The sequence below is a fragment of the Eretmochelys imbricata genome, chromosome 2, assembly GCF_965152235.1.
Source record: "Eretmochelys imbricata isolate rEreImb1 chromosome 2, rEreImb1.hap1, whole genome shotgun sequence".
Classification (NCBI taxonomy): domain Eukaryota; kingdom Metazoa; phylum Chordata; order Testudines; family Cheloniidae; genus Eretmochelys; species Eretmochelys imbricata.
The window spans coordinates 228,014,435-228,041,591 of record NC_135573.1 but is presented as its reverse complement, the minus strand read 5'-3'; the positions used below and the strand labels follow the sequence as shown (position 1 = coordinate 228,041,591).

The window sequence follows — 27,157 nt, the reverse complement described above, 5'->3', positions numbered from 1 at the left end:
TGTCAATATATTTAAGTGAATATTTAATAGACTATAAAAGTCCACATGAATCTAAATGGTAGTTAAAACATTTCAATACTATCACAATAGAGCAAGAAAGTCAGAACTATTTCTTTTGACCTTTTCCCAAGGAAAATTTTGTCAAAACTGACACATTCCTACAAAACATGTCTATTTCAAGGAAATTCCATCTCTCAGCAGAAAACTATTCTGTCAAAAAAAATTTCTACAGTCCAGCCTTTACACACTGTGGAATGTGTAACCTACATCACTCCTTGTTTTTGACAGACCAAGCTTTGAGTCTCCAGGGTCCATAAGGTGGTGATTTGTGACTTTATACATCTCTCCTAAGGAAGGATAACGGGTAGGCATTAATTGAGTCAGAAGGCCAAACCAATGTATTTTAAATCATATTTACAGATATTCACAAAGTCAAAGATTTAGCTGGCACAAAAGATATATATATATATATATACTATATATAAACTATATATACAAAGATTCACTAGATTTTGTTTATGCCTAAATTCAAGGCAGAAAACTTATAAGAAGATAATTAGAGAGATGCAACTGCTTGTATTATATCTCGCTATCACTTTTTTTGTAATATTCAGTTGTGTTAGAATTAAAATACACTGATCTGGGTTTTTACATCAGATCGAAGGGTATAGATTTATTTCAAGCAAACTGTTCTGTTGTTTTAAGGTTTGGAGGAAAAACCTTGTTGTCTGTTCAATCATGGGCTTCATTTTATAGCCACCAGTGTAGCTCTCATGGTGGTAGCAATGATAGACACTATAGGGAAGACAAGATTCTAGTCTTCTTACTCCACGTCATCCAAGACTGTTGATACAGACAAGGCCATACAGTCAAAGGACAAAGATGCCATTTCCAAGTTGTTTCTTATCTACAGCAGTTCTCTTCCTTTAATTGTTCAAAATTGTCCTGCTTGTTGAGTAATCACCATACCAACTTGCATTTGCAAGAAGTTTGAAAGTTGAACTCAGTCTATTTTAGCACAGAGCTTTAAATCAACTTTCCAGATCTCAGAAACCCTTCTGACTCCAGTCCTGCTTAACTGCTCTAACTCTCTCGGCCTTACTTATTATAAAATCTGTTATTTTTAGCTTTTCCCACTTCTTACAAGCATAGAGTGCCTCATAGTACAAACAAACCCATTTAAACATCACAAGATCTCCCTTAAACTTGATGCTACTTTCAAAATAGTTAACTTACCACCAATCTAATAGTGTTTATGACTAAACTGTGTGATCTCTTTAGAAATATTTCTGCACTAAATATTCCCAGTGTCAAATTTTGTGCAATTTAGGATTTCACCATTGTTACTGTGCTGCGCACCAGGATGGCACAGGGGACACAAGTTGGATTATCTTGTTTCTAAAGCACAGCTCACTGGGACTTGAGCTAAAGGAGTTCACATTAGCTGTGTTAGCATTTCAAGGGCCTATGATGTGCAGTTCCAATTCCAACCAGAAGTGGGCAGTAGTACATATACTCAGTACTCAGTTTTTCACACTATCATGCAAAGTAAATACTAATGTAGTTTAAATTAATGATCAAAAATATCACTTGGATTTGACAAGATACTAAAAGACAAATCCTCTGCTGGTGTAAAACATTATAGCACCATTGAAATCAATGGAACTGTGAAGATTCCCATCAGCAGAGGATCTGATCCTAAGAGATGAGGTTTTCATTCTTTTGATTTTTACACTGTATAATTAAATATAGTAAACTCCACTTAGAGTTTGTATTGCCAAACTCTGATGTGTCACCCATACCCTGTATACATACTGCTAAGTGCCTTTTCAGAAGGATAGAGTGGCATTTTCATGTAGCCACTAGATCTGGTCAAACATTTTCCTCCAAGTTTCATTGATTATAAATGACTTTTGAGAGAAAAATTTATAATTTCAGGAAAAATTAACATCATTTGAAATTTTCTGATTTTTCAACAAAATTATTTTAAATGAAAATTTTCACTTGGGGGGAATAGACAGGTGGAAAAACGAAAACAAAACTGACAAAATTCTCATTTAGAATCCATTGAATTTGGTTTGTTTTTTCAGAAACCGCTGCAAAAAATTTCAAACGAAACAGAAATTTTTCATTTTGTTTCAAAATTTTAAGGGATAATAACTCCTGTTTTCAACCAACCCTAGTAGCGACATCTTCTGCCTCCTGGATCAGTGTGGTGTTGGTGCAATCCATGTGACAGGGAGCAGGGCCAAGGTGGAAGAGTTTGGGGGACAGGCTCTAAACAGGGCATATTCTCTTCTTAGAGAGGCAGTATTTTACCCTATAAAATGTATAAAGACTACTGCTGCTTAGGGTTGCCAGGCATCCGGTTTTTGACTGGAATGCTTGGTCGAAAAGGGACTATGGCGGCTCCAGTCAGCACAGCTGACTGGGCCGTTAAAAGTCTGGTTGGCGGGGCAGCAAGGCTAAAGCAGGCTCCCTGCCTGCCCTGGCTCCACATAGCTCCTGGAAATGGCCAGCATGTCCCTGCGGCCCCTAGACACAGGGGTGATCAGGGAAGCTCCAGCGGCTGCCCGAGCGCCAGCTCTGCTGCTCCCATTGGCCGGGAACAGCGGCCAATGGGAGCTGTAGGGGCAGTGCCTGTGGGAGCTGCACAGAGCCAGGGCAGTCAAGGAGCCTGCCTTAGCCCTGCTGCGCTGCTCACCGGAAGCTGCCTGAGATAAGCGCCACCTGGCTGAAGCCCCAACCCACACTGCAACTGCCTGCCTCAAGTCAAACCCCCTACTGCACTCTAACTCCCTCCCAGAGCCTGCACCCCCTACTGCACCCCAACCTCCTGCCCAGCCCTGAGACCCATCCCGCACCCTAGCTCCCTCCCAGAGCCCACACCCCAACCTCCTGCCCCAGCCCTAAACCCCCTCCCACACCCAGACTCCCTCGTGGACCTGCACCCCAGCCCTGAGTCCACTCCCACACTCCAAACCCCTTGACCCCAGCCCGGAGCCCCCTCCTGCACCCAAACCTCTCATCCCTGGCCCCACTCCAGAGCCCACACTTGCAGCCAGAACCCTCACCCCCTCCTGCACCCCAACCCTCTGCCCCAGCCCAGTGAAAGTCAGTGAGGGTAGGGGAGAGCAAGTGACGGAGGGAGGGGGGATGGAGTGAGTAGGGACGAAGCCTCAGAGAAGGGTCGGGTGTTTCATTTTGTGCGATTAGAAAGTTGGCTCTAAAGAGAGTTGACTCTAAAGAGAGTAACATCCTCTCCACATGTTTCAAAGACAAGGCATCTGGGGCAGGAAGCCATGGGCCAATGAGGCAATGTTGCTGGTTATGTTGTCTCAGCTGTGGGGAGCCCAGAAGCGGAGGGGATCTTTGAATTCAGTCAGAGACTTCTGGGGCCTCCTGAATATGCTGTGGATCTCTGCTCAGTAGGGGTGCTGGAGGACCCAAAAACTTCCTACTCCATAGCCTTATTGGCCCTACCTCTCAGAGGGGAGGATGCAGTGGACTGACAGATCTGCAGAAGCTCTTCCATGTAAACATTCACCTCCTGGACCTATTCTTCCTGGAAGGGAAGGATGAGCCATGAATTTTATATAAGGGCCAACTAACTGAGCCCAGTCATATGAAGTGCATGATGATCTGCTGTGTTTATGAAAGCAGAGTAGGATCTTGGACTAAACTGCAATGTTCCTAACCTATTTTTAACATATCTTATTTCTCAACTGTTCAAAATGCATTAAAATTGTATTGTTTCAATAATGACTTTTTAATTCAAACTACAAACAGCATAATGTATTTTTAAGTAGTTTTATATAAGTCCTGATTTCAACATAAGTGTTATACAAATTTCCTAATCTTAAAGGGACACCTTAATCTTAAATTTCACTTCATCTGAGTGAAACGCATCACTTTGAGTGCCTTGTTGCGCTGTCCCTGGGTCAGCCAAGGAAGGGGATTTTGACTTGTGAAGGGGTTTCTGCTGCAGGGCAAGAGTACACTGTGACGGGTTTATACCCAGCATGCTTTCTGACACAGTAGCACAGCTACACCACCAGGGGCATTGAGAGGACAGAGTCAAGATTCTGCCTGCTCCTTACAGCTCCCACCCACCTGAGTGGGGAGGGGCTAACTGCTCCACAAAGTCTGATTCCCCTCTCGTGCAGTTACCTGTTATGTAGATAGCTGCCACAGGGGTATAAGAGGGCACTTTGTACCTCCTTACTTTCCTACACGGGTGCCCTAGCTGTGCCACAATTTGGCCTATAAAGGCTGATGACTAAATTCTTTGCATATCAGTTCAGCAAAGTATATGTTCTCCATTTAATGCCCACTCTACACTGGCCCATATATTTAGAAATGGTCAATTATTTCATCTCTAATTGGTAATTCTAGGAGAAATGTAAATTGGCCCAAATTTGCAGTTTTTCAGGGGAATTGGAATCAACACTTCTAATAGCCTCTGGAGCCTATGGTGAAGTCTTGCTTAATGGTATGAAGGAAATTGTTTGCCTTGAAGGAAGATGTTGAGTAAGGTCATGAGAGTTATATGAATCCCAGATGTGGCACATTTTTATTATACTTGTCAGAGGAAGCTGATACACAGTTACAATATGATTAGAGGTTATTTTAGAGGTAACATTACTAGTTTTGAGCTGACTACATGACTATGTTGGTACATACCATAACATTAGCATAGTATTTAAAAGCAATGACCAGTTCAGGAGTGTTTGGATTTTATCTAACGTTGTCATTGTCTGACGTGAAATGTGCCAATTTTATAGTTCCAGTGCTGACCGGGCTCTGTGTAGACTGACTGTAATAGTCTCTAAGAATCATTAGTAACTAGGGAGATTTGCAAGTTTTAATATCCCACCCTGCAACCCTTACTCAAATGAGTATTCCCATGGCTGATTACGGGTGGGAGTATGGGTTTGCAGAATTGGGACTTTAGTATGTAGTGTCAAGTACTAGACATCAAGAACATGTTACTAAAGATGGGTTTCCAGTAGTGTCTATTAGCAGGAAGTCAAGCCTTTCTAATAGTATTAACCTTGTTATAATGGTCTAACAGACCATCAGTGGTTATTTGTGAAAGCTTTTGAATGTCATGTCATTAAACGTTTATATTTTGTATTGTGTAATAAAACATCTCTTTGTAAAATGAAACCTTTCCACAACCATTACTAAATTTTATGGTTTCAGAGTAGCAGCCGTGTTAGTCTGTATTCGCAAAAAGAAAAGGAGTACTTGTGGCACCTTGGAGACTAACAAATTTATTTGAGCATAAGCTTTCGTGAGCTACAGCTGAACGCATCCGATGAAGTGAGCTGTAGCTCACGAAAGCTTATGCTCAAATAAATTTGTTAGTCTCCAAGGTGCCACAAGTCCTCCTTTTCTTTTTGTAAATTTTATGGTTTCACCTTTACATATGTTGATTCGACAGAAATAATGGGTTTATTAAGGAAAATACATGCACTAGAATTTGTTAAAATAAAGTGCGGTCAATCTCTATCATTAGAGAAGGTCTTCTCTTTTAATTTTCCAGTATAAGTAAGGATCAGTGACATGACATGTAGAGAAAAGAAAGTGGGCAGTTTTAAATATATAACTTAGGTGGCCATGTGTTGAAGTTTGTGCCATATGTTTATCTTTAATGGCATGGATGTTGCTGGCTGTGATGCTGAGAACAGAGTTTGCCATGAGATTTGAAAAACGCACACCAGAAATAAAGCAATTAGCATACAGCTTCAATGCATTTATGTAATAAATAACAAACCCTGAACAATTAATTTGTGACCTTTTACTTTAGGGCTTGATCTCATCGGCAACTCCAACAAAGTTTTAAATTGAAATGGAAAACTCTTTGGCCTGATCTCTAATTTCTTGTGCACTAAAAAAAGTTCTCTTTACGTATCTGGGTGAATTCCTGGCTCCACTGAAGTACACGGGAGTTTTAGTCCTTGACTTCAGTGGAATCAGGATTTCATCCTTTGGCTTTTTTGGTGAGCAAAGAATACAGGCTTGTGAGCTGTGTACATGTACAGATACTTTTTTTTAATTCCATCGTAAGAAACTAAAGGACTGTGTATAGGCTGCTTGATGCAGAGCTAGTGAGACAGATTGCTGAATTGGTTCAGGGCAGCAAATGCTCTGTAACAACCTTTAAGAAGGGGGAAAGGCAGACTGAGAAATAATGGAATCAGTGACTCAGTACAAAGCTCTAGCTGTTAATTATTTTTCTTTGTTGCTTTTTATAGTTTTACTGTAAGAGTCTGTGTGGCTTTTGAAGGTCAAAGTATTTCAGATAAGATAGGTAAGAAAGTTTTATATACCTATGAATTATTTAAGGCTCATTGATTTAAGTTGGATATTTTGACTGCATTCAAAGAATACAGCATTGAGTCCTTTATAAATTAAGAAAATACTGTCTGTTTTTGTTTTGTTTATTTAAACTGAGCAAGTTGCCAAAATAAAAGCAAGAACTTGACTATTTTGTAATGCTCTTAAAAGAAAGAATCTTAGGAAATAGAAATTGTGTACAGTACATGTTGACTGTGAAAATAAAGTTACAGAGATTAATTCAAATTATACGTATTCTGCACTTTGGATCAATGCCTAATGTGCTGTAATCTAGCAACCCATTTTGAAATGTAGGCTTTTATTTTTACTGGAAAGAGTTTATTGACATTAGCTATAATTTTGTTCACCCTTTTTTCTTTCCATGTTAAATGTTTCATATACTTACATTCTCTAGCACTGCAAGCTGAATTGCAATTAGATTCATTGAAACAGAAAGGAGCTGTTAGAAGGACCCTCTTCTTTGATTACCATCAATCACATCATTTCTTCCCCATTGTGATAGAAAGACAGAAACAGCTCCATTGCCGGGACTTTGTTGTTTATCTCCGAGTAAGTGGTTTACAATATTCTTGGCTGTCATCTCATAGTTTTAGTATTATGGGAGGAATAAAAAAATAAAATATAGAAAAATGCCAGTCATGTTGTTAATCTCAGAAATATGAATGATCAAAAAGTAAAAAGCACTTATCATGAACGTTCTATAATCACAAAATTAAATGTGAGAAAGACCTATTAAGTCATCTTGTCCGTTCCTTAGTCAATAAAAGATAGTTCCATACAAATCTTTTGCCCAGTTACGTTCAAGGAATGGGGCTTCCCATGGGCGAATAGTCCTCAGCCACATATGTTTTAATGTCAGGAAATTTTTCCTGCAATTCTGCCTAAGTTTTTCCCTTTCCTAAAGCATGTATATACTGTGTAAATCACTTATTCTCTCTATGGTAAGATAACTGCATTAAAATATTAAATTTAATGATAATTCACTTTTCAATATCTATTTCAAAGGGACTCCGTCAAGCAGTTTAGGGCTAAAATGTAGGTTTTGTGAAATAAATATAATTAGATCTTGAAATGTTAATAGAAACATTTTCAGGAAACAACAAACAAAGTTATTTGGATGTAAACAGTCGCACACCACACACTGATGATGATCTGGTACATGAGAACAAAACGCTGAAACTCATTAGAAGATAACTATAAAACAGAAAGACTTGGGCAAATCAGCTAAGCTCTTGGTGTCCCAGTTTCTTCAGCTATGAAACTAGGATAATAATGGTTACCCACCTTTATAAACCACTTTGAGACCTATGAAGGGAAAGTGGGACATAAGTGCAAAGTAATAATGATAATGATGACTTGTCCTCCCTTCATACATTGATCCCCTCTTTTTTCTTATATGATGGCTCTGGAGTCCTAAATAGCTAATATTAAGCATCTATCTGCTTAATCCACTTCCTCGGTGAAGGAAAAAGAAGTGAGGGTTATCAGTTGAGAAAGTCACCGCATTCATTTTGTGCGGAATCCTTGGAAGACCCATAGCAGCCTCATGAGCATATTACCACCAAATCCCTGTAGCTAAGAAATATATGGAGCCCACTGGAGTATTGCTTTAAACCTTTGTTCAACATAGCTGTCAGGTCTGAAGAGATGGTTTAGCAGAGCTGTCATTTAGTCTTTGTCTTCTCCTCCAGGATGACTGCTGCTCTCCAGTCTCCAAGAGTGGGGCTTTTGTGGAGGTATATTTATGAAGGAGAAAAGATTACTGTTGCTCACCTGTAGTTGGAACTGCTTAATGCACTGTCTGGGTAGGCATTAAGGCCACCCTGGAAAGGCAGAGGAAGGTGACGTGGGGATAAGAAGGGCTTAGCAGTATATAAGGGGCTGCATAGGCAATAAAGATGGTGGACTTTTACCAAGGCTGATGTGTATAAATCCTTGGTTATGGAACAAACCAACAATATTGCCTCCACAGATCCACACGTGCCCTCCCTCCATTCCTGCCAGGTGGTCAAGAACTGATGGGAGTTTTAGATACGGCCTCATTCTAGGCTACTGCTTTGAAAAAATTCTGAGTCTACGCAGCTCAGCAAGCTACTTCCAGAGTGTGGGTCTGTGGAGGCAATGTGTTTTGAGACCACCAGTTACAGGTGAGTAACCTCGCTTTCCTAACTGTACCACCTAATCAGAAAATGTCTGCAAAGACCCTCTTCAAAGAATCACTGTTTTATTCCTTCAATACAGACAAAACCCTGAATTCATGGCTGTTATCACCTTACCTTTAGCAGCCATTTTAAACTGTTGTTTTTATTATGTGATTACCTTTCACAGGATGAAACAGAATTTCGAGATAAATTATCTCCAATCAGTGTTAGTTTGAATTACAGCTTGGATGAATCCACTTTTGTAGATGACCTAGCTGTGAAACCAATACTGAACTATTATCAGGAAAGCACTGTTAGGGAGCAGGTATGGACCTTGCATGCAATATGTTCTATATATAAACATTATCTGTCACATCTTTCTTAAAATAGTGTATCGTGTTCACAGCAGTTATGCAACAAGGGTTTAATTGATTCAGAATATGTATTTAATGGGAATAGAATACCATGCATCTTTTAAAATTCTTCCAGAACTACTGTTTTGATTGCATTGTAGAACATGAAAGCCCCAAGTTATAGTGGGGAAAAATTTGAAAGATTCATATATTCATATCTTACAAACCATTACATACATAGTCATTGAGATTACTCATGTACATAAAGGTTTGCAGAAATAACCCCTTCATTTGTGGCATTGCTGGTAATAATCAAGACAAGGAAGTGAACTGATTTTTTTCAAGGAAGAACTCTAATACCGCTGGTACATGTTTTGAATAGGCTTTCATTCTGGTGGATTGTGGCGAGGACAACATGTGCATTCCTGATTTGAAACTTTCAGCTACACCGTAAGTTTAGACAAAAAAATAATTGTATTATGCCTAATAGAATACAGGTGGTCATTAAAACAGCTCAGAAGGAAATGTAGACACTTCTAACTCCCTTAACTACTAGCTGAAATGTGAAACTCAGGTCAGTTGCTGGCTATAGCAATGCCTTCTTACTGATGCCAAGTACCAGGTTTCCAAGGACAGAGAAAGATAAATCCTATATATGGCTATTTTTGTCTATATATCTGTCCCAAACATTCACTGTACTCAGCAATGATAGGGAAACATACAACCGAACAGCTCTGCTTCCACCCCTCAATATCAGTTGATAATATGAATTGCTATTGCAAAGGGCTTTTCACTTTATTTGTTTTTATGGCCCATTTGTTTTTGTGCTTGGCACTTGATTCTCAGCGTCATAATCTAGTTAAGTCAAAAACATGGGGGAAAGGTTATAGGTTAGGGGCAGCAAGGAATTATAGGCAGTATAATGGGTCTGGAGTTGTGCTGTCAAGGAACTGGAGAAGGCCATCGGAGGCAAGTGTCAGTGTGGAGCTAGTGTGTGTCTTCAAAGATCATGATCAGATGTATGTGTGTCTTGGCTAGGGCTGTGCAAATAATTGCTTTTTTTGGTTCATCGTCCAAACAAAAAAAAAGTTTTTAAATTGTTTGGTTTGAGCCTAAATGAAAAATTTTAAATTTTCTCGATGAAACAAAAAGCCAAAAGTCTCTCTTCTGACTCAGGAAGAATGGAGACTCAAACCCAGGACTTCCCAGGTGGGCTAAAGGCTATAAAAGGGGGCTCCACCACTCCTTCTCTTCTGTTTTGTGAATGACACATAAATCCCCTTGTGAATCTAGCTCATAATTTTTTAAATTTTTTTGGCTGAAACTATTTAACAAATTTGTGAAAAATTCTTGAATAGTTTTGGCTGACCTGAAATTGTATTTGTTGGTGAATAAAGTATTAGTCTGAAAAAATTTGCCCAGCTCTAGTCTCAGTGGATCTCAGGAGATGTGCTGGTTTTGGGGGCTGAAATCCTTTCTCATTCCATGATGATCAGCTATTCCTGTATAGGTAGGGTGCAATCAGAGCTTTGGAGTTTAACACAACTTGCTTTCCATATTCTGTTGTAACTCATTTTGCATGTGCCACTGTGGACAGTCATTTGCCCGGACCCCTTCCTCACTGTTCTAGAGTACACTCCCTTTTTCACAATTTGCAAATCTTTTGTGGAGTTTCTCCGTGGGATTATTTTTGTGTTGTAAATTGCATGTCAAGTAGCTGGTTGTGCATAGAACTTGAAGGCAGTTTTTTTTTTTAGAAAATTGCTACATTTTTGAGTATAGACACTAGGAGAACAAATGGACAAAACAGGTTGATTAATTGTGAATGTTTATAATCCAATTAATTATATATTTTCAAAGTTCATGATCAGATGTATGTTTTTATAGAGATAAAGATCAACTAATCATTGGAGAAGAAAATTGTGTCATGCTCATAATAAACCCACGGAATGATGGAGAAGGAGCCTATGAAGCTGAGCTTCATATAAAGATCCCACCTGAAGCAGATTACACAGGTGTTGAACGAAACCACAAGGTAATCATATTGGGGTATTCTGTGTTAAAAGAAAAAAGACTGGCACAGAGTTAAAGCACCCTGTGTATTCAAGCTAGGGTTAGATAACAGATTGGTGGCTTTAATCAAAAAAGTAGTACAAATCTTTTAAAAAGTGTATTTACATTCAAATTAGTTGTTTTATCTTAGGCTATGTCTGTACTTACGGTGGTGTGTATGGTCCATACACTTTGTGTCCCCGCACACAACATGGGTATAAATAGACAGTGAGGTACTACTAAGCACAGTTTCCAACTTTCACATGGTAAATAAGCACCCTGACTTTCACAATAAGCCAAACATCAAGCTAATCCCATTTCAAAACAAGGCCAAAACAAGCCAATTCCTCAGAACCCCAACACGTTGTGACTAGATCCCTCTGGCGGGCAGTCTGGGACTGTGGTAGGCCCGCTGTGCCCCTGCTTGCCTCCCACTGCCCCTGTTTGCCGGGAGCCGATTAAAAAAAAAAAAGAAGCAACAAGCTGCAAGCGAAAAACTAGCCAACAAGCAACTCACAAGCCAATTAAGCCAAAAACAAGCCCAATTTCTGCGTTTTTTTCGTGGGTTTGCCATGTTTGCTGTTAAGGCGAATGGAGTAAAGACACGCTAGAACCTTAGGGTATGTACCCTTCATGGCTCTCTTCATGGCCAAGCAGTGCCTTCCATGGCTACACTGCTAAAACCAGTGTGGTGTCCCACGGCCTCCCAGCACAGGGAAAGGCTCCAGAAGTGGAGAGGCAGTGGGGAAAGGCTCCAGCAGCTCCCCACTGCTGGAGCCTTTCCCTGCAGCAGGGTGCTGCTGGAGCCTTGCCCCACCACAAGGAGAGTCTCCAGCCACAGGGAGAGGCTCTGGCGGGGGGGCAAAGGGGAGAGGGTCTGGGCACAACGTGCTTTTCACTGTGGCCTGTAGTTACATGTATCTTACATGTGGATGCGAGTATAGACAAGGCCTTATATGTAGGCCAAGAAGCATGAAATCATACTGATCATGTTTAGACAGAGGCTATTTAAAGAAGCTTGTCCAATGGAACTGTACAGTAATTACTTAAGCCCCGCCCCAGCCATTTGTTTTTTTTAAACAAATCTCACTTATTCATTGCTGGACAGTAAGATAGTATCACCTCATCTGCACATAAATCCCTCAAGCTGTTGCAACATCAACTTTTTTTTTTTTTGACTGTTGAATGTGACACACAGAGAAAGGCCCTGGGAATTGGAGGGGAGTTAATTTCCTTTCTAGAGAGAAATGTTGTTGATTGAGTTGAAAGTAATCGACAGTGTATTTCTTGATTCTTCTTCTGTCAATCTACTTACTGATGGACTGAAAGTTGCAATAGGATAAACCCAGTTAAAAGAACTGATGAGAAGGAAAGTGAAGATTTATTGAATTTATTATTTATTTATTTATTTATTTATTGTTATTGTTAGAAATTAAAGAGAACTCCACCCCTTACGTGCACTTAAAAATAGCTTCCCTGACTCCTTGCTTCTCAGCGTATTTTTCTTCTCCTGCTCTCTCACAGTAACTCTAACTTTGTTGACCGATGTACAGGAAAGAAGCTGTACTGATCACAATCTGGCTGGGTTATTTTATTTTACTCTGTTGATCTCAAGAAGCAATAGATCATTCTTCCTGACATTGTGGGACACACTGAAGTTAATCAGAATCTTTCCATTGACTTCAGTGGACTTTGGATTGGGTCCTGGAGAGGAGAGAGTCTTCTGATTAGAAATGGTGGGGAAAAAATTCCTACTAAAATTTCTAGATAAAAAATGCCCTTTCTATCAAAATGTTATCAAAATCTTTCAGGTTTTTGTTACGAAAAAATAACCCCTAGCTCCCCAAAATGGTTTGTTTTCAACTACTGTAAAATGAATTTTTTAGATCAAAAGTTTTCAATTTCTTTGATTTTTTTTTTTGTGGGAAGTAAAATACATTTCATGACCAGCTCTGCTTGTGAATGCTGATACAGACTTAATGAGGCTGTCTTAAATTTTCCATACATTTGCAATCCCATGTTCTGTGCACTAGAGCAGACTGATTAACCTTTCATTCACATCTCCTACTTGTCAGCCCTTATTCAGACAGAGGGATTGCTATTTATGTTCTTTTTTAAAAAATAGCAGAACATTAGTCCTAGTGTGTTCATAATTCTTAGGCAGCATTACATTTTGTATAGAAGATTTAGTTTTTGTAAACTTTTCATACAGTACTGAAAGTTAACCAATGACTTCTACTGATTTTAGAACTGTAAAAAAAGTATACTATTCAAACGTTATCGTTGAGTTTAATACAAATAAAAATCTAGAAAACACAACCCAAAGTGTCTGTGTGACAGCGAAATTCATATTGTACTATTTACCCATGTTATAAAATATGCATGTGGTATTTAATAAGAAATGGACTGTTGTTCTCTATCTTCAGCTGCTTTTCTGTGCTACCACAGTTGTTCAAAGCTGTTGAAGTCCTGACAAAGATGAATGCACAATCTCTGTCATTTAAAAAACCAAATTGAAATGAAAAAATGAATGGATTAAAACATGCATCCTGTAAACCCCTAATGTTCCTTTACACCCTTTCCTCTACATTCTCATTGCGCTCTACCTCTCTGTCATTATAGAAAGAGGAAATTTGCAAAAAAGAGAAGTATTTACAACCATTTTTATCATCTTATTCCCAAAATGGCCTTACTTTCAGGTGCATTAGGTTCATATGTTTAAAGGCTGATCTAATACAAATGCTGAAAGTATAAAAGAGTGCTTACAGTTAATTCCATTCACGGATAGAGTTTAAGCATCTTAACATAGGCCTCTGGCTTGCCTTGCACAGGGCTAACTTTCAGCATATCTGGCTTTATCAAAACAACTTGCAATGTGACACCCAAGATACACTCAGGTATGGAAGCATACGTCTCTTGGTTTGTAACGAGGGGTGAAATCCTGGACCCATTGAAGTTAATGGGGGTTTTACCATTGGCTTCAGCAAGGTTAGGATTTCACCCTATGTCTCCACAAGTGTTTGTACCACACCTAGCACAATGAAGCCTTGATTCTGATTGGAACTCTGGGCAATGCTGTAATACAAATAATCAGAAGTCCCACAGTAATGTCAGCACAGTCCTTTAGATTTGTGATGGCACCAGTTACCATCATGCCATTAGCCCTCTGCACCCAAGGTTCCTCAGTGGCACTTCACTGTATCAAAGGCAGTGGCCCTCTCCATGTCTATAATCAGTATTGTCCCTATATAACTGGCCTTCCCGTAACAGGGAAGAGACAATATGCTCCTCGAAACCAATCCCAATGTAACAACTGGATATAGTTCAGTTTAGATAAAACAAGTGGACCAAATTTATCCCTCATGTACTTATTTATACACACTTTGGATACAGAAAAAGAGAAAAGAAGAAAAAGGAGAACACAGAAGAGTTTTAGGCTCAAATTCTTCTCTCAGTTACTCCAGCATAAAGCCAGAGCAATGGCAATGTGATATTACTCCAATTTGTTCTGTAGTTACTCTGGCTTAACTGAAAGATGTCCCTTGAATGTTACCTGTCTGATATGTCTATGGAAAGATTCCTTTGGCTATTCTATAAACTTTAGGTACTCAGGGAAAATGATAAAACAATATTACTTTACAGGGCCCACAATGGATAAACTGTTCCAACTCCACTGCATACGAGGCACCGTTGAGTGTGCTATGTCTGTACTTTTACTGTGTTGTTACCTCAGGCTCTTATTTTCCTTCGCCTTGTACTTTGTGTAGCCAAATCAGAATGGTAGTTCTTTGCACTGGTATACATGACTACCAAAATGCGACCCAATGGAGAATCAGGCCCTCATTCCCCAGCTGCAGATTGATGCCCTTCTTAATCTTCAGGTGTAAAAGTCAAAAGATACCATTTATTTTCTTGACCCATTGCATAGATTGATTCTTCCTTAAGTTGCCAATTGGTTAATGAAATACAGTATGATCAACCCTATTATTAGTAGCAGTAATTTAGATTGTGGTAGCATCTGGGAGCCCCAATCACGGACCATGACCCCATTGTGCTAGGCATTGCACAAATAGAAAAAAAAGACAGTCCCTGCCCTGAAAAGCTTATCACACTGATCTTGGATGGCACAATAAACACAGGCTCTTGCTTTTCCACTCTGCAGGAGACTGGAGTCCAAATCTTCATAAAGTGATAAGTGAACGCAAATTAAGTGTTTTCCTAGCCCTGCTAGGTGTTTGTCCACATGACAAAGATATTACACAGTTTGGCACGGCTCACTGTCTCTGCTCTGGCTAGGAACAGCAGAGGCATTGCAGTCAAAATGAGAGCCTTGGCTGCAATGTATGGAGATGGTCTCACATGGCTTCTCACACAAATAGCCAGTGCTATTAGCACTATGCTTTTGTGGGCGGGAGAGTGACACACTTAACAAAAAAATAAAGCTTTCTTGGCTCACTTGTAAAATCTTGTTAGTGAAATAGGTACAAGGTTGCTAGCTAGATGAGATATGATTTAATTGGAACTAGATTGTAAACCTCTTGGTATATAAATCAGGTCTTCTAATGTTTGAATAGCAATAATCCATCTGTTGGCACTCAGTCAATTGAAAAGCATGTCCATCTACATTGTCTGGGAAAATACAACATTATTGTGAAAGATGGTTAAATAACTTTTTAAAGGGGGCAGCAGGGGGCATTTTTTTCCAGTAGTCTGGGTCCATTAACTACCCTTTTACCAATTAGTAGTTCACTGCTGAGACAGCCAAGACAGTCCGTTAGTTCTTAGTGCATTTGTAGGCACTGGATTAGTTAAAGCATCCAGTCATTTTCCAGTTAAAATGTGCCCTGGGAGTACAAATGTTAATTGGTGGGGTTTAGCTGCTGTTCAAGACTGCCAAAAAGGCCACGTGCTACTATAAAAATATAAATTGCTTCACACGGCTAGTAAAAGGGTTCTGTGGCTGAATCTACAATGTTGCTCAGTTACATGTGAAACCAATGGAACTGGCAATGCTGGATGTGTAAATCTCTCTCCTTTTTCTTGTTATCCTCCTGCTGCCCATTCTAATTTTGCTTTTCTACCGCTAACTTTGCTGTAACTACCTCTAAGAGGTGATCTCTGAAAAAGAAAAGTATTACCAAAGATAATTTCACACTTTGAGCATCCTATCACAGACTGACCCTTTGCCCCATCCCTATATTGCACAAATTAGCTTTGACATTGTCTTTTACATAAATGCTGTACCATCCGCCACTTACAGTCTAATTAAGGATCAGGCCACTGATTTTGCATGAATCTCTGAAATTTAGTTCCAAAACCCACCTATTTGCTCAGACTCTTTTGGCAGGAGGAAGTCACAAAGAGGTTGGTATACTTTGTGCTGGTGGATAGTACAACTTTTATATAACAATCTTAAACTATATAGTACTGATGATTGGACATTTATGTAACATCTGAAACTAAATTTGCACAAGAGAAGGATTGAGTTGAATATGCATTTATGCACATAGATTCCCACACACATTTAACTGCAATTGTTAGCTTATCCCAGTGTGAGTGCCTGTTCTTAGCTCCAAGCACCCTTGGCAAATCCTTTAAAAGCATGAAAAGATTTAACAGGTTAAATTACCTCACAGCAGAAATTAACCACCTGATAAGTTATTAAAGGCAAATCAAAGAATACCAGCCCTTATCCCACTTCCTTTCCCCCAAAGTACTGAGCAAATAGATGGGATTTGCAACCGGATGTCTTCATTCCAGAGGTAGCTATACTTTTGACTCCTCCCTGTTCTCTGAGTGCAACTCTTTAAGGTACCAGAATTCATGCCTTCACCTGTCCTGGGTTGGAATCTCATAAGTCTCCCACTCTTAGACTAGATCTCAGGCTACAACCTTCTGTGTACTGTCCATGATTTCTCAGCAGGTCAACTGGACTCAGAACCTGCAAGTCTTCCCTTTGAGAGCTCTAACCAGTAGTTAATACAATGACCAAACAAAGTGTTATTTAATAGCATAGCAAAGCATGAAAGAAAAAGGAATTTAACACTATAGCGGTTTCTATGCATGTCTATGCTCTCTAAGGCTTACCATCCCCAGGAAGGCCCAGCTGCATCAGACCCACTCCTTAGGGCCCGTCTCTGTATCTCTCTGTCAGCCTGTTCTTCTGTGAACATCTCATTGACAACTGCCTCCCCCATGCTCTTGATACTGACTTTAACTGTTTTAAGTTCTTTTGATCTGTCTATTCCCAGCCTTGGCAATACAGTTGTGTAACTTTTGGGCTGAAGTGAAGGAGTATCTTCATGGCTAATAGCCCAGCTATTGTTTCGTAACATCCTAACCAGTTTATCATTAGGGGTTTTACCTGGACCCTTGTGTTACCTTCCTAACAGCCCTGTCATGTGTACAAGGTCATTATTTCCTGAGCCAGTCACATTCAGTATTCATAAGTCCATTCACATCTGCCCCTCATCCTTCACACCAGGTTTGAGTGATTCATGCAAAACTGGGGGACTTGTCCTTTATTAGATTGTGGATGGTTGAAAATGTATTAACCAGTGACCTTCATTAATCAGTATGAAGCAAAGGCCAGGATGGTCTGATACTTTATCCTCCTGAGAGAGAACCCTAGGCAAAGCCAATGAAGATGAGATGAAACATCTTGATACAAATTTAGCTTGACTCATTATTTTTCTCTTTATCTTCCGCTGCCAAAGGGATCATTGGATCCATTCCTCCCCTCCCCTCCATTCTCCACACAATGTTCCTAAGGTGGCCATCAAAGAGTCAGAGCTGCCATTCCCAATACAAGTACAAAGGTGCACAATATAGCAGCCCTTGGTTTAAGAGGGAAGGGCTGCTGGCAGGGCATTCTCCCTCGAGGGTCTATGCCTCTAGAACCCATTCCTTGCCTTTACAAGAGGCTGGAATGGTTATTAACATTCTGGACATGCAGTAAAACTCACCTTTTTTTTCCTTCCTACAAAGGGAAGTTGGACATTCCCCAACAGCAATATTGACAGTATCAAGAGATGGATTCATGGGCAGGGGCTTCACAGTTGCTTCATTTAGGACATGTACCACCCTTGCCAATCTCAACTAACTCACTAGCTCAGCAGGTCCACACTGTCCTTCACCAACCAGGAACAGCATGAGGTGAACTTGCAGGCTGTGTCCTGGAGTTCTCACAGCTCTTTCTTATATAAAGAATGACCTGTCATGTATTACCTAATCTGTGGGAACTTTAAAATTAGGTGGGAGAGACCTACAGCAACAATTCCAGATGCATCCTGATTTTTAGAAGATCAGTGACGTCTGTTGTTACTTCTGAGTTTGTTTCTCTTATTAAAGATGCCAAAGAGGAAAACAGAAAAGACTGATCTTACTTTGTTTTCTAGTCTGTGTCTCTTAACTTCCACCATCTTACAACTGCTACTTCCTCTCCACTTAGCACTTTGTATATAGGATTTTATACTTTGTACACAGATGATATGAGAGGTGTGAGCTGCAGGGGAAGTGGAGGGGGAAGCATCAGAACAAACTTTACATTGACTTCTCTAGAGAAAATGTGAACATATCTTTGCTAGAGGAAGATGAGAACATATCTTCAAAGTTGTTCTCAGAAGTGCCCTTGAGGAATGCTGAACAGCGCAGGCTAGACGATAGGGTACAAGACTGAGAGTTGGGAAGAAATGAAATGGTCTCTCTCTCTCAAAATACTGGCTACTTTCCCATTTGTTTCTTTTTGGTGTCAGACTCCCTTCACTGGCCAACAGTAACCAATTAAGTGTCCATGTAGAGATGCACACAGGGGTTTGAAATCAAAAGAAATTTCATAAGCAAAAAGGCATAATTTTCTCAACAGGATACACTTTGCTCAGACCTTTGACCTCAATATTGGTGTTCTTTTGTTACAGGCACTACGTGTATTGAGCTGTGATTACAAGATGGAAAATGAAACTAGAATGGTCATTTGCGACCTTGGAAATCCCATGGTGGCTGGAACAAATGTAAGAGACAACCAGATGCATTTGCTGATTTTATCTAATTGAATTTTAAGGGAAGCTAATGGAAATCTACTCAATTAGCAGAATGCATCCCAATAAGCAGCAGCTGAAACAAATTCTTTATCTGGACAGGAAATTGTTGGTGTAATAAAATATCGTACTACACTGCCTTAAGACTAATAATCTGATGCTTGAAAACATTCATGACTTTTGGCCTGTTTCTACTCTCACTTACACCAGTGTAAATTGGGATTCATTCCGTTAGTGTCACCACTATTTCACCAGGGTGGGAATCCTTATTCATAGTGTTAGATGTGTTCATTTGCTCCTTTTAATGTGACTTCAGTAAAGGATATTTTATTGTTCTATACTGTAAGTGAAATCCTATTGGGCCCAATTCTGATCTCACTGACACCAGTGTAATTCTTTTGGTTGAATCCAATTTATGCCAGTGCAAATGAGGTTTGACTCATAATTAGTATCATCACAAACATTTTCTAAGGTAAAGAAATTCTACTTTTTAAAAATAGATGATGAATCTGTGTGTTCATAAATGCTATATCAATAGCACTGGCTACAGTCAAGTATAGAGCTGGCTAACCTAATGCAAGGCTCTATTTTAACCATTCTACTGTTCAACAATGTGTTTGCTGTAATCTAATCTGTTATTCCTACTGCTCTATAAGAAATGCATTCTTTCTGGCATCACAGAAAATTATAATCCACATTTGTCTCCTACTCTCCCTATTTTGGGTTTCTCCTGAGCTGAAACAGAGAATTTGTCAACTGGCAGGTTGTTCTGCGTTTTTATGAACAAGTGTCTGTGAGAAAAATTTGAGACAATCAAGTTAATTGCAGCATAAATCACCATGGCACTTTTTGGCAAGTATTCTGGCTACAGTGATTAAAGATGGGCTGAGGAGGTGGTGTTTGGATCTGGATTAGGTTTGGGTATCTTTGTGGCTTGGGAGCAGAAATGCTGCTCATTCCACAGGGGACGTCCTCTCCTTCTGTCTCTTGACAAAACAGTTCAGGAAAAACTCCAGCAGCAGAACCTGACAGTTTCCTCCCACAAGAATCCTCTCCCATTGATTACACAACTATAAAAAGCTTGGGTTTAATTACATTTTTGATATTTAGTTAAATGGTCATAGCATCACCCCTTTGAATTATGGTTATGTGAGTATCCCCATACAATCATAATTCAAAGGGGTAATGCCATGACCATTTAAATATCAAAAATGTAATTAAATCCAAGCTTTTTTATAGTTACATAAAATATACTGTGCTAGTAAAACTGAGCAAGACAACTCCTCTGTGAATGAATTGTAAACATTTAAAATAATAGCTTTTCATTGGAAATTAGCATTGCTCACATTTTAAATTGGTAGGAGTTTAGCTGGATACCCTAATATTAGTGCAGGAGCTTTACAAGTTACTTCATAATCTAAGCTACCCAATATATTGGGTAGCAACAACTAGCAAAAATTGTTATTTCTCTCCTTAAACGCTCTAGATGGGAATTTTTTAGGTTGCTGTCTTGACACAGTTATTCCAACATGATATCAAGCAAATGTTTCTTCATGCATTATTTTCATAGTAGATCCCACCCTGTTAGCTCTGTTAGATGATTTTCAAATATTCAAGATGGGCCCATCCCCGCTCTGAGTAATTCACAGCCTAAGTGACAACAAATAAAGAGGTTAGAGGAAGAACTGTCACAGTCTGAGCTGGCCCTTTAATGGGTTTGGGACTCAGCTGCACTTTTGCCAGGCTTAGGCCACCATCCCAAGTGAAGCAAATGGGTCCATAGGTTTTGTGATGGAAACATCTGGTTAGAAGCTAGGCCTTCTGAGGAAGATAAAGACAGCCTGAAGTTAATCAGAGAGAGTTTGGGGAGGGATGTTTCTTGGAAGAAGGCAGCTGACAACTTGCTAGAGCTCCCAGGCAGAAGGCCTGGGAGAGAAATCTGCAAGGACCCTATTGAGGAATGGCCTTTAGCTGAGAGACATGCAGGGAGTAGGAGCTTGCAGGGTGAGAAGCTCTGGCTATGTAAGGGTTGACAAGACTTGAACCTAGACTTGCAGGACTACCAGGCAATTACCATCCCCACTCTGCCACCCAGTGGCAGCTGTAACCTGCGCACTCCCAGTGACCCACAATCCGCAGAGGTTCAATGCCACAGGAAGTTCTGCTTTGAGTGACCTGACCGACAGTGGCCTTAGTGATCCCTGATTGGCTTCTTGTCTCTATATAAACCCACAAAATATACCAGGAAGTGTTCAGGCAACAATTGGGTCCCCAGCTAGCAGCTGCAGCAGCAGCAAATGCCCAGCTTCCTTGTTCCTGAATTCCCATTATTGACCTTGACTCTGACATGGATTCTGACTCCTGACTGACCCCTGGAATCCCAACATGGACCCCAATACCTGGTATTGACCTGTGGCCCGTTTCCTGATTCTGCCTCCAGCTCTCACTCTCAGCTTGACTCTTGACTCTGATACCGGCTCTGACACTTGGCTTCCTGGAACCCCAAGCTCCTGCCACTAGATCTGTCTACCATCACCCAGTATTCTGACAGGCAACGAGGACTGCAAAGAACTGTGAGCCTGGAAGGGAGAGCTATAGGGATCCTGGAGCCCATTTAACTGAATGGATTAACTGAGCCTGGAAAAGAGGGCTAGAAAGTTTTGAGTTTTATGTTACTAAGTCTGACACCTGTGATGAGTAACGCACATATGTACATTCCATTACAGTATGTACAATGGTGATCTCTTTGAAGTGTTCCCTGCTATGCACCAGAAGGGTCTGCACAGCCCAACTGATGTACAACGTATTTAGGTGTGTTAGAAATCATACTCCATAGTCTGCATTAGTGTTCTTTGTAGACAAACTCTTAGGTACATGTAAGCATTTATGGTGTTTTTCTCGTGTTTATTGGATAAACACCAACTTATTTATTGTATTGGGGGTGTTTTATCACTATTTATTGATTTAAAAAAAACAACTACTAAAATCAGGAGCCCTATTTATAAGAAAAGAACCAAGCATTTGAAATTCAAAGGTATATGAAGACTGTAATTTTAAAAAATCCAAACGTCAACAAGTTTGGAAATACCATGTAAGCTTTGAATACTAACTTTAACTCTGGAACTAGATCTCATGGGGGCCTAGTGAAGGCCAAAGGACTGGAGTTCCTGTACCAGACAGTTTCTAAGCTGTGTGATGGCAAACCAAGTTAGCACATCTCCAACAGTGAAATACCAGTCATTTCTTCAAATCACATAACTCATAAACAGCTGCTCTGATCCACCTCCAACTTTGTAAAATACTTTTGCTCTGGCAAGAGATCAGTTGTTAAAATATTCAGTCAGAAAGGGATTTTTTGTAGATGTTGTGGGGGGGTGAGATCACAATCAAACATTCTTAAACCCTTAACTACAGAGACACAACAGTGACTCTTCAATACCTGGAGCCCCTACAATTCTGCAGCAATTTAAGACCAACTTGTTTGGAAAGGCTAGCCCGTTTGTGTGGCAGGGTTTAGTGGCATCCCCTGTGGAATACTACTACTGCAGTAAAACGTAGAACGGTCTGCAGTTTCCCAGCTTCAGAATATGTTATCAGGAGCAGGATTACAGGGTCTCTGGCTTTTGGCAAATCAATGACTTTGAAATAATTTACTATTCATTAAATGTACTTAACCTTTTCACAACATTAAACAACAGGAAAAACCACAAAGTATGGCCCAGAATGTTGACTATAACTTCATCCTGCCACTCCACAGTAAATATACCTGCACTAAAGCACAGGACAAGAAGCAGAAATTGAGTCCAAATATTTTTTAATTGAATTGCTTGTCTAGTACACTGAAAGGTATCAGATTGAAAGTCTTAAAGATTGAAGTACTTCCCAAGTCATTACCATTTCTGATGGCTGTTCCATGGCCTCAATAAGTTTTATTCTACATATTAATGGCAGGTGTCTGCCAATAATGTTGGAGTTTTTAATGAGGTAATCTCAGCAAGAGAGGTCAAAGATTGAATGGCGATTGGAAACGAATAGGGATAAGGCACACTTAACATGGGAAAGCGCTTTATCGTTCCCTATCCAATTGCCCAGCAACAATGAATCTATCAAAGCCATTCGCTAGAGAAGAAGTGAATAAGGCCATAACACTCACCGAACTTGGCAAGGCTGCAGGCCCAGACAGCATCTTCCCAGAATTTCTGAAAAATTTACGTCAACATGGCCACGACTGGCTGATGCAGTTCTTTCTCAACATGCATGCCATTGGCCAAACACCCAAGGTATGGGCAAACAGGCAAACGTCATTGCCATCCTGAGACCAGGGAATGCAGCCACACTCTGAAAAACCACCAGCTGATGTCATTACTATGTGTAACATACAGGCTCTTGGAAAGGATGTTATACCAGACAGTTATACCTGTTTTTGAATACTATATCCCTAAAGAGGATTTAGGCCAGGACAAAGCACCTGTGATCAGGTAATAAGACAGAAAATATCATATTGCCTCAATATAAATCCACAGTATGCCCACATCTTGAATACTACATGCAGATCTGGCTGCCCCATCTCAAAAAATATATATTGGAATTGGAAAGGTACAGAAAAGGCAACAAAAATGATTAAGAGAATGGAACAGCTTCCATGCGAGGAGAGATGAATAAGACTGGGAATTTGGAAAAAAAGGCAGCTAAGGGGGGATATGGTAGAGGTCTATAAAATCATGACTTGTGTAGAGAAAGTAAATAAGGAAATGTTATTTACTCTTTCTCATAACACAAGAACTAAGGAGCACCAAATCAAATTAATAGACAGCAGATTTAAAACAAACAAAAGGAAGTATTTCTTCACACAATGCACAGTCAACCTATAGAACTCTTTGTTAGAAGATGTTGTGAAGACCAAGACTAATACAGGGTTCAAAAAAGAACTAGATAAGTTCATGGAGGATGGGTCCATCAACGGCTATTAGCCAGGGTGAGCAGGGATGCAAAACCGTACTCTTAAGTGTCCCTAGCCTTTGTTTGCCAGAAGCTGGGAATGGGCAATAGGGGATGGATCACTTGATGATTACCTGTTCTGTTCATTCCCTCTGAAGCACCTGGTATTGGCCACTGTTGGAAGGCAGGATTCTGTGCTAGATGGACCATTGTTCTGACCCAGTATGGCTGTTCTTATGTTTTTATGTCCCACCTGAGCAGCCACCATGCAAAGAAGTGCTTGACTGTCACCTTCTATGATACCAAACTCAGTTATGAGTATTTCCCAAAATATCTCAGGGTGGTTCTGGATTGTAGCTTCACGTACCACCAACATCTGATGAAGACTGCTGCCAAGATAAAATGCTAGGAACAATACAGTCCACAAACTAGTGGGGGCTAGTTGGGGAGCAGATCCTCACACCTTGCAGACAGCCACCTTGGCCCTTGTTTTCTCAGCAGCTGAATACTGCATGCGGTACGGGCAGGTAGCATAAATATGAAACTTGTCAATGTGTGATTTAACTATGAGAATTGTACAAGGGTGCGGAAGTCAACTCCGACAGTCTAACTTCCTGTTCTCATGCATATCTTATCACCATCCCTCCAAAAGAGAAGCATTAACAATATGAGCATGTGATAATGAACCCAGACTTCTCCATCTGTGAAAATCTCCAGCCCTCCACCCCCATTCGACATCCCACCATAAGTCCAGGAATACTATGACAAACAAAGCTCTCAAAACCTCAAGACTGTCGCCAAAAGACAATGGGTGAAGAATTTGAGAAAATAGCAGGGTCAAGAATCAAGACCTGCTCATGGATCCTACAGACCAAGCACTTAGCTTCACCATGGCACATAAGATATGGATCACAGTGAACCACACCAGAACCACACACTTGCATTGTCTACTACACAAATGGAAAATGAAGGACAATCCAATATATGAATGTGGAGAAGACATCCAAACCATGGAACACCTAGTGAACAATTGCCCTCTAAAATACTTTTCTGGAAGGACAGCCTTGGTTCAGTCCATGTTACCAGAAGCCATATTGTTGATGACAAACTTGGATGTCAACCTTTAATGTTGCTTTTGAAGTTGCCACACAGAAGAAGAAGAAGATGTGGAAGTGTAGGGAAGTTTGCCTGTTTTATTGATATACAGAGATCTCAGTCACCATGGTTGCCAATGTTGTACCTTTTGTATGCACTAAAACACACTTTTCAAAAATAAGAGTAATGTGGGTTGTATATAGGCAGCAAGTGAGAAGCAGTTGTCTGTCTCCTAGCATAATCCTGGGTGCCATAATAACGATAGAATGGAGCCTTAAGAGACACCATAGAGAATCTGATTTGGTTCATGATAATATAATCCTGACAAAACTAATAAACTTCACTTGGAAAATGAAAATGAAAATCAGGTTAATATTGTGCCAATAAAGATAAACTTACTGCTAGAAATCCAGCAATACTGGCCACTCCAGTGGCCTCTGGAGATTCACCAGTGGCATATATGAGCACTATTGCTTCATTATTGTTAGTAGAGTCAACTCTCAGCCATAGAAAAAGACATATGACCACACAGAGGCAACATCTGCAGCTCATTAGTATTTTACAGTAGGAGTGCTGTTTCAGTATTAAATAAAGGATTAAGCCCTGGCTGATAGAGGTCTAATAGATCATCAAAACTGCAGTGCATGTCTGCTCCATTAGATCAGAGGGAAACTATATCTCTGCTTCACTGGATCTCTGTTACATTAACACTAATAAAAATTCACCATACACCAGCCATTAGATACAGTGGAACAAATCCTGAATTTCTTACTTTGCTTTTCTTACTTCACTCAGTGAAACATAAGCACGGGAACTCAAGGTGCTGGGGGTGCTGCAACACCCCAGGTTTTGTACGGGGTCCCGGCCACCAGCCCCGCACCCAGGTTCCTGGAACTGCTGGTTCCACGCCTGCAACTCTGCTCCTAGCCCTGTGCCCAGGGTCCTGGCTGCAGGACCCGTGTCTGGGGCTCTGCTTCTGCCCCCAAGCTGTGGTCCCAGTCTCGGCCCGCTTACCGCTGTCCCTGTCCTCCCCTGTCCCGGAGCCATGGTTCAGTCCTGGCCCCAGCTCTGGGGAGAGGGGGCCCGGACAGGGTTAAGGAGCGGGTGCGAGGTAAAAAGTTTGGGGACCATTGGCTTTCAGCACCCCCACCATAAAGAGTGTTCCAGCACCACTGAGGTGAAAGGTTTTTCTTCATTAAATTTAAATAATACTTTAAATGTCTCTGTGTTGCCACTGCCACTACTACCTCATCATCATCAGAATGTAGCCATAGTGACAAATTAAGTCCCTTCCAGGCCTTCAAGCATCTATTCAGCATCAGTTTACTTCAGGAGTGGTTTCTGTTCATTTTAGACACTACAAACAATGACAAGGATTATTGGTGTTAAAATGATTGAAAGACAAAGACCTGAACTTGCAGCATGCTTTTATGCTAACAGTATTGTCTTCCACATAGCACAAAATTAATAATTGAAGGAAAAGATTGAAACATTTCACCCTAAAAATAGTCCTCTAGATGGATTTCAACTCCCCAATCCACCATTATGTGCTGCAAGTGAAGAAGGAGAGGAAAAATTAATGGAAGACTTAAAGTATCGACACTGGCATTAAGCCAAGACGGTTGGTAAAATATGAGAAATGACCAAATTGTGACTAGAAGCATGAATGCAGGATGAAATGCATTCCTCTTGAATGCTATTGATTCCAGGGCTGAAAAGAAAACTGTAGATTATTGTGTTTGTTTTGGTGAAGATGCCAAACAAGCAAGCAGAGAAAAGTAGGACAAAGAGGTCTCTTCCACTTGTTCAAACAAGAAAATAAAATGAAAAAGATGAGAACTGAGAAGTTCAAAGTTTGGTTGAAAATGGAGGATTGATGACCCAGTTTCTCAACAATACCTGATAGAATTCTCAAGAAGAATTTGTTTCTACATATGCACGTGTAGCCATGCAACCAACATTTTCAGGGAGCACAAGCAGGGTTCTGATCAAAACAGTCTGTGTACGACACAAGGCAATAAATGTAATTTGAGGAGTATTCAGACGGCCTTTACAGGCTGAACACTGCTGGCACAGTTTCAGTTCCAAATAAAAAACATTTCAAATACTCCTGCTTCTATATGTTGTTAATTGACTTGGTTTCAGATTAACGGTGTCCCCTTAATAATTATTAATACAC

At 40.2% G+C, this 27,157-nt stretch overlaps 1 protein-coding gene across 1 annotated transcript in view; it reads left to right on the top strand.

Annotated features, from left to right (window-relative positions):
* ITGA8 (integrin subunit alpha 8) overlaps nucleotides 1-27,157 on the top strand; it is a 170,057-nt gene that overhangs the window by 76,288 nt on the left and 66,612 nt on the right. The window contains 6 exon segments of the mRNA XM_077809430.1: nucleotides 6,261-6,316; nucleotides 6,758-6,912; nucleotides 8,692-8,829; nucleotides 9,240-9,307; nucleotides 10,745-10,892; nucleotides 18,826-18,918. Of these exon segments, the coding sequence (XP_077665556.1) occupies nucleotides 6,261-6,316; nucleotides 6,758-6,912; nucleotides 8,692-8,829; nucleotides 9,240-9,307; nucleotides 10,745-10,892; nucleotides 18,826-18,918 (658 nt within the window).